Source organism: Lemur catta, chromosome 22 (assembly GCF_020740605.2).
Source record: "Lemur catta isolate mLemCat1 chromosome 22, mLemCat1.pri, whole genome shotgun sequence".
Classification (NCBI taxonomy): Eukaryota; Metazoa; Chordata; class Mammalia; order Primates; family Lemuridae; genus Lemur; species Lemur catta.
This window is the reverse complement of record NC_059149.1, coordinates 5,270,259-5,283,186: the sequence shown is the minus strand read 5'-3', so window position 1 is coordinate 5,283,186 and position 12,928 is coordinate 5,270,259. Positions and strand designations below refer to the sequence as shown.

Here is a 12,928-nt window from a genome sequence, read left to right as displayed (position 1 = left end):
GCGGCGCGACGCGACGGCGCAAACGCGGGCGGGGCAGGGCGCGCAGGCGCCGCTGGGAGCGTGAGGCCGCGCAGGCGCGGACGGCGTTGGTGCGGAGGAGACCTTCAGCGTTGCCCTGGCGGAGCGGAGACTGGACCTCTGGCCGGAGGTGAGGGCGAGGCCGCGGCCGGCGACCGGCGGAGGGCCGGGGTGGCGGTGGGCCGCGGCCGCGCAGGGCCCCACGGGCCGCTAACGGAGCGCTCGATCGCGAGGGCGCGGTCTAGCGGGGCGCGCAGGGCAGGGCACCTGGCCCCGGGCACCTGGCTCCCCGGCCGCCTCGGGGCATGGAGCTGGGCGCCGAGCCCGACTGTCCCACCACCGGCTGTGCGGACAGGCCCTTCCGTCAGGTGTCAGGCTAGGAAGGAGGTCGGTTTGCGGGGAAGTTGGATCCTCGAACCCCAGACTCATGCCCCGCCCTCACCTTCCTCTCTGGGGTTGTTATCGAGCATCGGGCGAGTCCTCCGCTGCCTATGGCAAAGGGAGGATGCTGTGCGAGCAACTTAAAAAGGAGAGACGAGGAACAAAAGGGGCTCTTTATTGTCAAGTTAGTAATTGTATAAAGCAGTATTTGCTAGTTAACGCCTTTTCCCTCGCTCTGCGTCTAATGCAACCTCGGTACATGGTGGCATAGCCACGAAAAACAAGTGCATTTTAGAAATGTGTGATTATAGCTTTACTCTCGACGTCTCTGAGTCTTCTCGATTTTTGCATGATCATACCAGCAGTGCATTTCCCATCGCAGTCATGAGTCTGAAAAAGTAAGCTTGAGCTAGGCAGAATTAAGATCAGTTAGGAAACTAAACCAGCTACAGGACTATTGCGTAGTATCTGGTAGTAGTTTTGAAAAATAGCTAAGCAGAATGCTAACAGATTGTAATTGGTCCCTAGATGTATATATGATGCTTCTGAACATTTAAGTTTATGTTTTCTCTTGTCGGTGTGAAAAACCAGACTGTAAAGCTCTAACATTTCTATTTGAATATATAGTGCCTGCGTTTCTATACTTACCTCCCAAATGATAGACTTCTGGCAAAATTTCGACATACCAACATCAGTTGTAATCGTAAAGAATAATATCAAATTAGAATTGGGGACATTTTAAAAGTCTAGAATTGATTATTTGAATACAAGGGATTGAATTGTAAAATAATTCCTCTCGAAGTGAACTATGAAACCCTCTATAGGTTCCTGCAAAGTTTTATTATGGTATGAGTCAGTACATTTATATTACTCTTTCTTTTTTATGTGATTTTAATACTATTCTCTTTCCTCTTAACTTTATATCATATATATATATGTATACACACACATATACACATAATATTTGTCTATCATATTTGACAGTTTTGGGTTAAGGAACACATACCAATTCCCAATTAAGAAGTATATCATCCATATATGTTCAGGTATGATAATATAGGCAGAAGCTTAGCAGAAGTCCAGATTAAGAGCTGGGATAAATATAAATACTGGTTTGAATGTGTAGATAGTGCAGACATAATAGTGTCTGCATTTTTCTGGTATAGTAGTCAGGCTAATGGTACTGGTGGAGGTGGTTCTGTAATTGGTTAGACATGGTTTTTGAGTCTGCAAGAGAGACACAACAGAACCTGCTCCAGGAAAAGATTTCCTGTTATACAAAGAGGGCAAAGGAATGCTTCTGAGAATTTGATATGAGGGTCATATTGGCAGTAGAAAAGCTGGGTAAACATTAAGTAGGCAAGATGAAAGTCAAGACACCTTGAGTTTTTGAAGGCTTTAATTTCACAGTTTATACTTCTTTTTGGTAAGCACATCGTTGCAGGTAGAATCTATCTTATTTCTGGTTAATGGGTAAAATTATAGCACTTTAAGAAGAGCTTCAAGAGAGGACATATTCTGGATGAATACATTTCAATTAGTATGATAATTCTTATTTTAAGAACTAAATTCCAGAGTAGCAAAATGTTAACCCTGAGGATTTTGATTGCATCTATTCTTAACAGTTCCTTAAAAATTTACCTTGTTGCTTTATATAGCTGTTTGGTTTCATAACAGCCCTAGAAAGATTTTTCTAAGGTAAATTTTGCATGTATTTTCAAAAGAAGCCCAGTTTAGTAAAGCATCTTTTTCAGGCTGTGAGATTTTTTTCTTTGAAATGCAGTCAGAAAGGTGACCTTTGTGAATCTCATGGGAAAACTCTTTTATTTTCCTTTTATTCTCTTTTTTTAAGGAGGAAGAATTCCTTCTCTTAACTTCGATTGCATTAGGGTATAAGCATTAAGATGCAAAGGAAGAGGAAACTGTATACCTCTTTTCACGGGACAAAACTGTGGAAGAAGTAGGGGTGAATAAATACTAAGTGGTTATTTTTATTTCTTTGTCCCCATTTTTCTTTACAAGATATGTGTAACACACCGACTTACTGTGACCTAGGAAAGGCTGCCAAGGATGTCTTCAACAAAGGGTATGGTAAGTATGCTATTGTAGGTCTCCAGTTTGGGGGAAAGTTCATGTTGAGTGGCTGCTGTGTGTAAGCCACTGTGCTGGTGAAATACAGGTAAGTCAACATTAATCTACTTTACAAGATTTAAGGAGATAACTGTTAACAGGCTATTAGACTTCTTTATTCAGAGGTGGAATCCCTTATAAGCATTAAAAGCAATTTTGTACATACGTACCTGCATACACATGTACATATTTAATGTTATCTATAATGTAAAATAATATATATCTATAATATTTATGCCTGCTTTGGCTAGCTCTGGGGACAGTTAAAGTAGGGAGTACTTTTTCCCCCTCCAAATAATGGCATTGTTTTTAAGAAAGTGAAGACACAACTTTGAGTTCTTTGGAGTAATATATATTCTCTGATCCTGAATAGACATTTCTTTTTAGGTTTTAAAATTTAATCTTTAAATTTAAAAATTTTTGTGCTGTACACATTTGATTTTTTAATTTTATTTATCTGTAGTAATGTTAATTATATATTCTAAGCTTATATATATATCAGTGTAATATTTTCTAGTAATTTTGATTCTTGGAATAGCGCATATTACTTTCATTTGTTTTTCAACTTAATTTAAAAATATATCTTTATTCATTTTGAGGGGCTCAAAAATTATACTTAAGATATTTTGCTATAATTCAGTTTCTTATGGAACTCTCTCCTGATGAAAATGCTATGTGTTTTACATATGGAAGGTACTATGGACTATTTCATAATTTGAGTTACAAAAACTGGAGTGATTGTCATGTTTTATACATTACTGTGTTTTTGTGTGTGTGTCTAGGGTTTGGCATGGTCAAAATAGATCTGAAAACCAAGTCTTGTAGTGGAGTGGTGAGTATCTAATTTATTTTAAATAGATATAGCATAATTCACTTAAAGGAACCTGTGAAAAACCATTGTCTAGGGTAGTTGTGTGAAACAGCATACTTTTGGCACGCTGCTGTCTTGCCTGCAGCTTTGTCCTGCTCTCGCATTCCAGTGAGCTTCCCCACCCAGCCAGTTAAACCCGCACACAAGTTGAATTTTTGAGGAGACCCTTTGTGTTTGTCATAATAAGAGTATACTGCATCTTACTCTCAGAAGATATAGAATATATATTTTTTGACCCATGTCATACCTTTATATTATACTGTCATGAATATGTATATGGGTACTGAAAACTTTATTTACTTTATAATGGGTTCATGGAAGTTTTATTAACCCCTTTTAAAAAAAAATTTTACTCCCTGTCTCTTCATGATTAGTTGAAACAAAATGTAGAAATAAAATGTATTTCTGTATGTATTCATGTCGAAGATTATTCTACAGTTTTTATTAATAACTGATGTTCATAAAGTCTTTTTTACTATAAGTTAAGAATATATAATAAAAGATATGTTGGTATATTTTCTTTCTTTTCTTTTCTTTTTCTTTTTTGTAAGAGATGGGGGTCTCACTCTGTCGCCCAGGTTGGAGTGCAGTGGTACGGTTATAGCTCACTTGCGGCCTTGAACTTCTGGGCTCAAGTAATCCTTCCACCTTAGCCACCTGAACAGTTGAGATTACAGGCGTGTGCCACTGCACCCAGCTGTATTTTCAGAGCATCATTGACAATAGCTTTTATTCAATGAATCTCAGCAAATAGGTCAAATAGGTTAACTTTTCACTCATCTTTTTTTTTTTTTTTGAGACAGAGTCTCGCTTTGTTGCCCGGGCTAGAGTGAGTGCCGTGGCATCAGCCTAGCTCACAGCAACCTCAAACTCCTGGGCTTAAATGATCCTCCTGCCTCAGCCTCCCGAGTAGCTGGGACTACAGGCATGCGCCACCATGCCCGGCTAATTTTTTCTATATAGATTTTTAGCTGTCCATATCATTTCTTTCTATTTTTGGTAGAGACGGGGGTCTCACTCTTGCTCAGGCTGGTCTCGAACTCCTGACCTCGAGCGATCCACCCGCCTCAGCCTCCCAGAGTGCTCGGATTACAGGCATGAGCCACCGCACCCGGCCTTCACTCATCTTATTTTCTGATTTCTCCTCAGTGGCTGAATCCTTTTTTGGTATTTACCCATCCAAATTCATGCAAATTTTATTTCTGGATATAATGATTTAATTAGAAGGACAAAGACATGTCCATGAATTTCTGTGATACTTTGTCATGTACTCAGTATAGTCCTGGTTTGTCACTATCATTCTTTCTCTGGGGTCTCTAGAGTATGTGTGTGTGTGTGTATAAAAACATATATACATATATGCACACACACACATATATATATATGCACCTACCTTACTAAGATGGATGTATTATGTGTATGGTTCCGTTAAAATAGAAAAATTATACTCATTTTGAGTAGGTTCCAGAATTTGCTCAAGTTAGGTTTTTGTTACAAAAATCAACTAAAATTTTATCTCCCTCTCATGCTGCTGTTGTGTGGCAACATTCATTCAGATGGTAAGGAGAAAAGCTTGTTTATGTGCTTGTTTTTAGGGCTGCTTTTGGTTTGTGGTATTGACCTAGAATATATTTCATTCATTGTTTCAAATTCTTAGATTTTTGTCTTGTTATTTTTGTCTTATGACATATATTTAGCAGTATTTTGCTTACTAGCACTTAATGTAGATTTGCGGATGTTATATGCATGTTATAAATGTATTTTGCATTGTTTGACCTAATTATGAATTTAGACAAAAACTGAATTGTGAATTGTGAGCCAGGAACTCTACTTAAAACAATTCTAGCCTTCTTTTAGAGATTTGTATCTGTGTAAGAAACAATGATAAAAAGGAAGAAAGGTAGACTATCCCTCTACCTTAATTTTGTGCATAAACTCTCCCTGACACCAAAATACAGCTTTGCATTTGCTATACTTGCCAAGTTTGTGAAAGGTAAATGTAGAAAATGAAACACTGGGTCGTTGGCTCTACCAAAAGGCAGATTGTCACATTAAAGAATTATGTGAACTGTTAAACGTGACTAACATTTTATTGTTTTTTTACTAAGGCCTTGCCCTAAATGTGCAGCATGATATTCTCTTTGAAAGCTCTTGGGTGGTGCTGATAAACAGATCATAGTTTCCCAGTTGTCTCATCTGCCTGTGGAAGCAGGGTTAGGGAGCCGGTGTTTGTTAAAGGGAGGGTTCATGTTGCAGGCTGTGAAACAGAAATGGTCGGGGTTGGCAGCGTTTCGTTACTGCTGGCAGTATTTCAGAAATGCTCTTTAAAAACGGGCCAATCAGAATGGTTTTTTTCTTGACAGTTCATAGATTGTCAGTGACAGGTGTTGACTGTTTGCTTCCCCCTGGACGGAGGCCTGTTTCTAACTTCTTATTGTCATATGACTGAAAGGACACCTACCTAGGGAGGATATATTTTAAGTCATTTGTAGTAACTATTTGATAGAAAGCACTTTAAAAGGTAGACAGGATGGAGAAGGGGAAACAGGGATAAATTATGACATTCCATTTGATTGTGAAAAATGGATTGATACTTTCAAATGTTAATTTTTTATGCTTAAATTTCTGGGGATAGTTTTGTGGACAAAGGCAATATAGTTTTTACAACACCGTGAATGTACCTAATGCCACTTCACTGTATACTTAAAAATTGTTAAAACAGTAAATTTTATGTCAAATGTGTTTTACCACCATAAAAATAATTTAAAAAAATAGTACAGTGTTGACGCTATTAAAAGGGGGGAGGGCAGTGTTTTGGGATTTTTAAGGACCTTTAAATTAACTAATAGTTGAAAGGTATAACAGAGAACTGATAATCTTTTTAGGTCATGAAGTTAAAATGTTTAAGAGTCAATATTTTTGGTTTTTTGGTAAAGGCATTTAATTTCAGTAAAGATACTTCTCTTTTAAAGGAGAGAATTTAAGATTCCCAGTTAGTGAGAGAGCATATGGAACAGGGAACATCAGTTAAGAGGAGTAGAGTGATGGGAGGATCTAAGCTGGTTGCGGGATTTAGCGACTGGAGAGACAGGGGAGCAGGAAGTGAGTTGCTGTAGGTAGGCTGTGGCAGACAGTGAGCCGTGCCGGTCTGTGACCACTGAGCCCTGCTTTCTGAAGGGAACGTCTTCTGTTCCATGAGCTAATTTTAAAGTAATTATTCTTTCTTGCTTACTAGGAATTTTCTACTTCTGGTCATGCTTACACTGATACAGGGAAAGCGTCAGGCAACCTAGAGACCAAATATAAGGTCTGTAACTATGGACTTACCTTCACCCAAAAATGGAACACAGACAATACTCTTGGGACAGAAATCTCTTGGGAGAATAAGGTAAGAGAAAGCATTAGAAGTTATTTGTAAGTTCACTTTATCTTGCCGATTGTGTGATGAACAAATCCCTAGTGTAATCTAAACAAGATCTTACAACCTGTCAAGTAGCCATAGTTTTCCTCAGCATATGGCCTTTTTGGGGATGTCTTATGTTTCTAAAAATAAGGCTGTTTGTGATTACTCTAATCATTACATTACATCTTTGTTCTGACCAAGTCTCTCTTAAACAGCTGAGCCTCTACTGGTTAGAACAAACTATTTACAGTAATGTGGTTTAGTTTAATAATCATCACAAAATTGGCTTGACAGGGAAATTTTTCTAAGATTCTCTAATGTTTTCGAGGAGAAAACCGGTTAGCAGCTATTTGTTGGGGGCCCACTGTGCACAGAGCACTGTCTTTTGAGGTACGTCTGTATGATATTTCCATATATAGGTAATGTACATGTGTAGCTGAGTAAGTTACTTAGGTTGGCCTGTTAAATGTCACGTTATCTTATTACCACAATTTCAAAAGACTGTCAAGACTATCTTGTTCAGGAATTCTGTTGGTTTTGAACTGTAATTTATGTTACATGCTGAAATAGGATTTGCCCCCCCTTTTGGTAGGAGAACCATGGTGAATTCTGGGGTGAGAGGAGAGGAGTTGGGGAGACAGAAGGATGGGGAGCTAACTTATTGCATAATTTAATACTTGGCTCTCAGTAATGACTTCCTTTTTTCATTAAAGAGGAAGTTGGAGGAAACTTTAGAATTGGTTTCTTGAGTTGGATGAAGAATTGAAAATTACTAATTGTTAATTTTAAATCTTTGTTTTTCAGTTGGCTGAAGGGTTGAAACTGACTCTTGATACCATATTTGTACCGAACACAGGGTAATTATCCAAACCCTATTTTCTGAAATGTTTTTGAAGCCTGAACGGATAGAGAGCTTTAGACTAGGAAGATGCAGTGCAGTTTAGAAGCAGGACTTCCTCTTGGGAACACTGGAGACCTCTCTTACGTGGTAAAGATGAAGGAAGACCCCTCCTTGAGGCAGGATAAAATTTTGATTTGAAAATTGAATAGATGAACAAGAATTTGTAAATCTATCCCAAAGAGACAGACACATAGCAGAAAAAGTTTAGGAGCTAGAAGGGTCTTGAGACTGTAGACAAATCTTAAGCTGTTCTAAAGTTTGATGAATGTGGTATTTTGCTGAGAAAGTTAATTTCTTAAGAGGGAATCTCCTGACTCTAGAACTTTGTAACTAGTAGGTCTGCTACCGACTTGATTTCTTAGCTTCTGTAAATTCCCCAACTTCTTGGCCTCAATTTCCTCATGTAAAAAATGGGGATTGCATCATTTCCTATCTGCTTAACATGGAGCCTGAAGGACAAGGTGCTAGATAAATGCAAAGTGACATTTCTCCTCAGCTGTATCAACAGATGTGTTCTTCTGCCACACACTTTTAATTATCTTTAGGGCAAATATTCTTATAAGAGGCTGAATTGGAATAAGACAAGAACTATTAAGAACTAATTTCATGTATTTAGTATCTTCCTTCAAAAAAAGTACCACGATTCTCCACTATTGGTTAATAATTTGAGTTGAGTGTTACTTTTGTGGCATTTGAGATTTGGCTTCTTGTGTGTCTGTGTACTAGATTATTCCAATTATTAATTTGGCACTGAGATACTCATTTCTTCTTATACTTTTGTTTGTGCCTCTATGCAGTTAATCGTGAAATACCCTATTATTTGATCTCATAATGAGGAATAAATAATAATAGTGTATACATTTCTAATCCTAACAAAATTATCTTTGTAGAACTAAGTGATTCGAAACATTTTTACTATATGTATGTCATCCACCAAAGTAATATTTACAGTTCACACCTATAATCGTAGCACTTTGGGAGGCCAAGGTGGGAGGATTGCTTGAGGCCAGGAGTTCGAGACCAGCCTGAGCAAGAGTGAGACCTGTTTCTACAAAAAATACAAAAATTAGCAGGACACAGTGGCATGTGCCTGTAGTACCAGCTACTCAGGAGGCTGAGGCAGGAGGATCGCTTGAGCCCAGGAGTTTGAGGTTGCAGTGAGCTATGATCACGCCACTGCACTCTGCCCAGGCGACAGAGCGACACCCTGTCTCAAAAAAAAAAAAATATTGACGCTGGGGGAGAGAAAGGATCTTACTCTAAAAATTCCTGGACAGTAGTAAAAACTCATGTTGTTTTCATTGTGTTGTTTTTGTTTTCTACAGAAAGAAGAGTGGGAAATTGAAGGCCTCCTATAAACGAGATTGTTTCAGTCTTGGCAGTAATGTTGATATAGATTTTTCTGGACCAACCATCTATGGCTGGGCTGTGTTGGCCTTGGAAGGTTGGCTTGCTGGCTATCAGATGAGTTTTGACACAGCCAAATCCAAACTGTCACAGAATAATTTTGCCCTGGGTTACAAGGCTGCAGACTTCCAGCTGCACACTCATGTGTGAGTGTTTATAGTTTATTCCCTTTTAGTGTCAGTGCAGTCACCCAAAAAATGATAGCCATTTGCATTTGTATGCTGAGAAGGATAGCAGTGATAGTACTGTGTCCAGTATGCCTTGGTGAACACCCAGCCTTGCTGTAGTGTTTCCATGGTTAGCAAAACCTTGCCTGGAGGCCAGTGCATGTGTCCTGCAGTGCTGTGCTGCTGGCAGTTCCTGGCCTTCAGCCTTTACCCCAAACATCAGGAAGGCCTAGAATCTGTAGAACCACTGGGATGGAGAGATCCCAGAGCATGGTTTACCTCCTGGTAAAGGGATCCCTTGGAGGTGTTCATGCTTCCTCTGGTGCCCTCTCATCTTGGCAGTATCTGGAAGCAGGTCTGTTTGGATCACAAGAACAACCACCCGATTGATTTGAGCATCCATAGTAATTCTGTGGAGGTTTTCAGGTATCTTGCTTGGAACCCAGCTACCCCTATTGCATTCAGAAGTAACCAGAGTCCTCCGAGCTGTCCTGGGATTCTGTTATGTAGGCTGCACCCTGTTGGCTGAATGAATCTGAACTTCTAAGTTGTATTTTATGTCTTGGCTTATTGGACACTGTTACTATACTAGGAAGAAAAAGCCATGTGTTTTTGAAGTGTCGCAGATGGCTCTCTGCTAGGTACTCTAATCCACTTATGATGGCTAAAACAAAATCAAGTAATGGTATAGACAGAGTTATTGAAATTGATGAAACAGTATTCTCAGGAAAATCCTGAAAACCCAAGGGCTTACCTCTGGGATGCTTTGAAGCAATAATTTAGGTACTTCTCTGGAGCATTGTGTCCTAGATACTGTAGGGAGGGTGCATTGTAACTCTAGGATTGTGTTTTAAATGAAATCCGGAATTGGTTTTATTCCTGTACTTCTACCTCTGTATATTTTTTTTACAGACTCTTTATTGACCTCTACTTGAAGTTTCTAAGTTCTATGAACATCCCAAAGAGATCTGTAGATTATATTTACCTGAGGTGGCTGCCTTGGTGCATAATTGAATTGTGTCTAAGAAATTTACATCATGTGGAGGAGCGAAGTAAATGGACCAAGAGTTACTATGTTTTAATTAAGCAGCTACACATCCTATAACTGGATTTAGTTCCTTGTTTAGTAGTCATTTATGCTAGAAATTGCTGAAATCCGTAGTTGCAAAATGGGATCCTTGTTTAGATAGTCGTAGAATTTGTTTCCATACCATAACAATGATACAAACTAGATGTTTGCGACTCTTTCTTATACGATTAAAACAGGAACGATGGCACTGAATTTGGAGGTTCTATCTACCAGAAGGTTAATGAGAAGATCGAAACGTCGATAAACCTTGCTTGGACGGCTGGCAGTAACAACACCCGTTTTGGCATTGCTGCTAAATACAAGCTGGACTGTAGGACTTCTCTATCTGTAAGAATGTGCTGCCAGAGTGGATCTGCTCTTAGGTTTCCGTCTCAGTTGTAAATGAATGGTGTGATGTGGCTATAGTTTGCGTGTTCTTTATTAACTTGAGTGAGCTAGCTCATTGTGCAAATTGTATTTTGCCTGAAGTTAGGAAATGGGGGTTCTAGTCCCAGCTCTTCCTGTATTTGGCTGTTCTCTGACCTTCTTAAGTCATTTTATCTCTTTGGCCTCAGAATTTTCTTATCGATAAATTCAGGGGACTAGATGACTAGACCTGTTGCTGTTAGTAATTGTTATTAATAATAACGCTAATTGAGCTCTTATGCTCCAGATACTGTGCTACGGACTTTAGGTATATCATCTCATTTAATCCTCAGGCTTGCTCCATGTAGTGAGTAGTGTTATCCTCATCTCCATTTTACAGGTGAGCAAACTGAGCCTTAGAAAGGTCAGGTAACTTGCCCGAGATCACACAGTTGGTGGCAGTGCCAAGATTTGAACGGAGTCCCATTTTTCTGTCACCAGAGTTCATGGTGTAACCACTGTCAGGTTGTCAACTGGAATCTCAAAGAGTTCACTACACAGGGGTGTTTCGCTGCACAGTATCTTTTAAAAATTTGCTTGAGGCCTCGAAGCATGCAGTCTCATGTCCCCACCATTCCTGTCGGTCCTATTGACTTTTTAAAAGAATTATCTTTTTGTTTATTAAATTTTCTGTTTCAGTAATTCTAGATTGGCCCTATGGTGCTTTTAGCTTTGGAAGCCTGAGGCATGAAGTGGTGGTTGTGCTGGCTGACATACTGTGAAAGTGCTTGTTCCCTAATGTGCTGTTCCGTCTCTTAATCTTAGGCTAAAGTAAACAATGCCAGCTTGATTGGACTGGGTTACACTCAGACCCTCCGACCAGGTAAGTAAAGGAAGTAGTAACAGTGGAGTTGGGGTAGAAAGTGATAGAGGAATAATAAAAATAACCTACAAAACAACCTGTAATCGCTGTAGGTTGATTGAGACCATTTTGTGACATTTGATGTCCAGACAGAAAGTAAAACAGATCAAGTACTTCTGCTTAAAGTAAATTATATATTTCTAACTGTGATTTGGTCACTCTGACCTTTGAGTTTGGTTGATCACTCATTGCCCTTAACCCTGAACTCCAAACGTTTGCCATGATCGTGCTGTGCTCATTACAGATCAGATGATTATAAGCCGGGGCCAGTTTAGTACTAATGGCTGTGTGCTTATAATCCATAGCTTCCAACTGTTGTTTCTAGAAAATTCAGGTCTGATTGTAATACCTGTTACAAGTGATTGTGGTGTTTTTTTCTTCCTAGGCGTCAAACTGACCCTATCAGCTTTAATTGATGGAAAGAACTTCAATGCAGGAGGTCACAAGGTTGGGCTGGGATTTGAACTGGAAGCTTAATGTGGTTTGAGTGGAGCATCAGATTTGTCCCTGGAAGTGAAGAGAAATGAACCCACTATGTTTTGGCCTTAAAATTCTGTGAAATTTCAAAAGTGTGAATGAACTTTTTATTCTTCCAAAGAATTGTAATCCTCCCCACACGGAAGTCTAGAGATTGCAGGTCCATCCTGCGGGAGGTGCTTGAAGGCATGCCTGGAAGTTGTCATGTTTGTGCCACATTTCAGTTCAGTTCTGCAGTGTTAATTTAAATGTGTTCCTCAGCGACAGTGTAGTGTCATGTTAAAGGAAATGACCCAACCCTCCAGTTTGTACATCACGTCCTGCATGTCCCACACCACTTTTTCATGACCTTTTAATATATTGGTCTCTGTGCTGTAGTGCAATCTTTGGTTTTGCATCAGAGTAAAATAAAATAAACCCATCACATTTGGAACATAACTGCTCATCTGACTTGCTAGTGGTGGTTTTCTTGTTTGATGTGATTTGTTTTGAAAAATACATGAGCAGGTGGGGTTGGGGTTTGTCTCTGAAGTGTCCATGCTGTTGTGTGTCCCTTCAGCTCTGGTGGCCTCGCTCGTTGCTCTCATGGGTCAGGCTGAGGGAGGAGAAGTGAATTTGGCTCAGCTGGGGAGCAGCGCACTTGTCACACCTCTTGCTGTGTGAGTGGGTAGTGTCCCCGGGCAGCTGTGTGAAGCTGCTGAGAAAGGATGCGAGAGTGAGGGGTGAAACGACCGACCCAGCAAGGAAAGAGTGCAGCTGGGGGTGTGGTGGGGAAGAGAGGTGGAGGGCGGGGCTGGAGCTGGGGGACACGCATCT

The 12,928-nt window shown here is 39.8% G+C and overlaps 1 protein-coding gene across 2 annotated transcripts; it reads left to right on the top strand.

Annotated features, from left to right (window-relative positions):
* The first annotated feature begins 39 nt into the window (after positions 1–39).
* VDAC3 (voltage dependent anion channel 3) lies at positions 40–12,550 on the top strand. Of its 2 annotated transcripts, XM_045535715.1 has the most exons (10): positions 40–148; positions 2,422–2,490; positions 3,312–3,361; positions 4,957–4,959; positions 6,636–6,788; positions 7,608–7,660; positions 9,030–9,257; positions 10,545–10,695; positions 11,539–11,596; positions 12,021–12,550. In XM_045535715.1, exons 2-10 carry the CDS (start codon positions 2,424–2,426, stop codon positions 12,110–12,112), a joined length of 855 nt encoding a protein of 284 aa, XP_045391671.1. In that variant the 5' UTR covers positions 40–148; positions 2,422–2,423; the 3' UTR covers positions 12,113–12,550. The 2 variants fall into 2 exon arrangements, with proteins under 2 accessions (XP_045391671.1, XP_045391672.1); XM_045535716.1 differs by lacking the exon at positions 4,957–4,959.
* Positions 12,551–12,928: the final 378 nt, after the last annotated feature.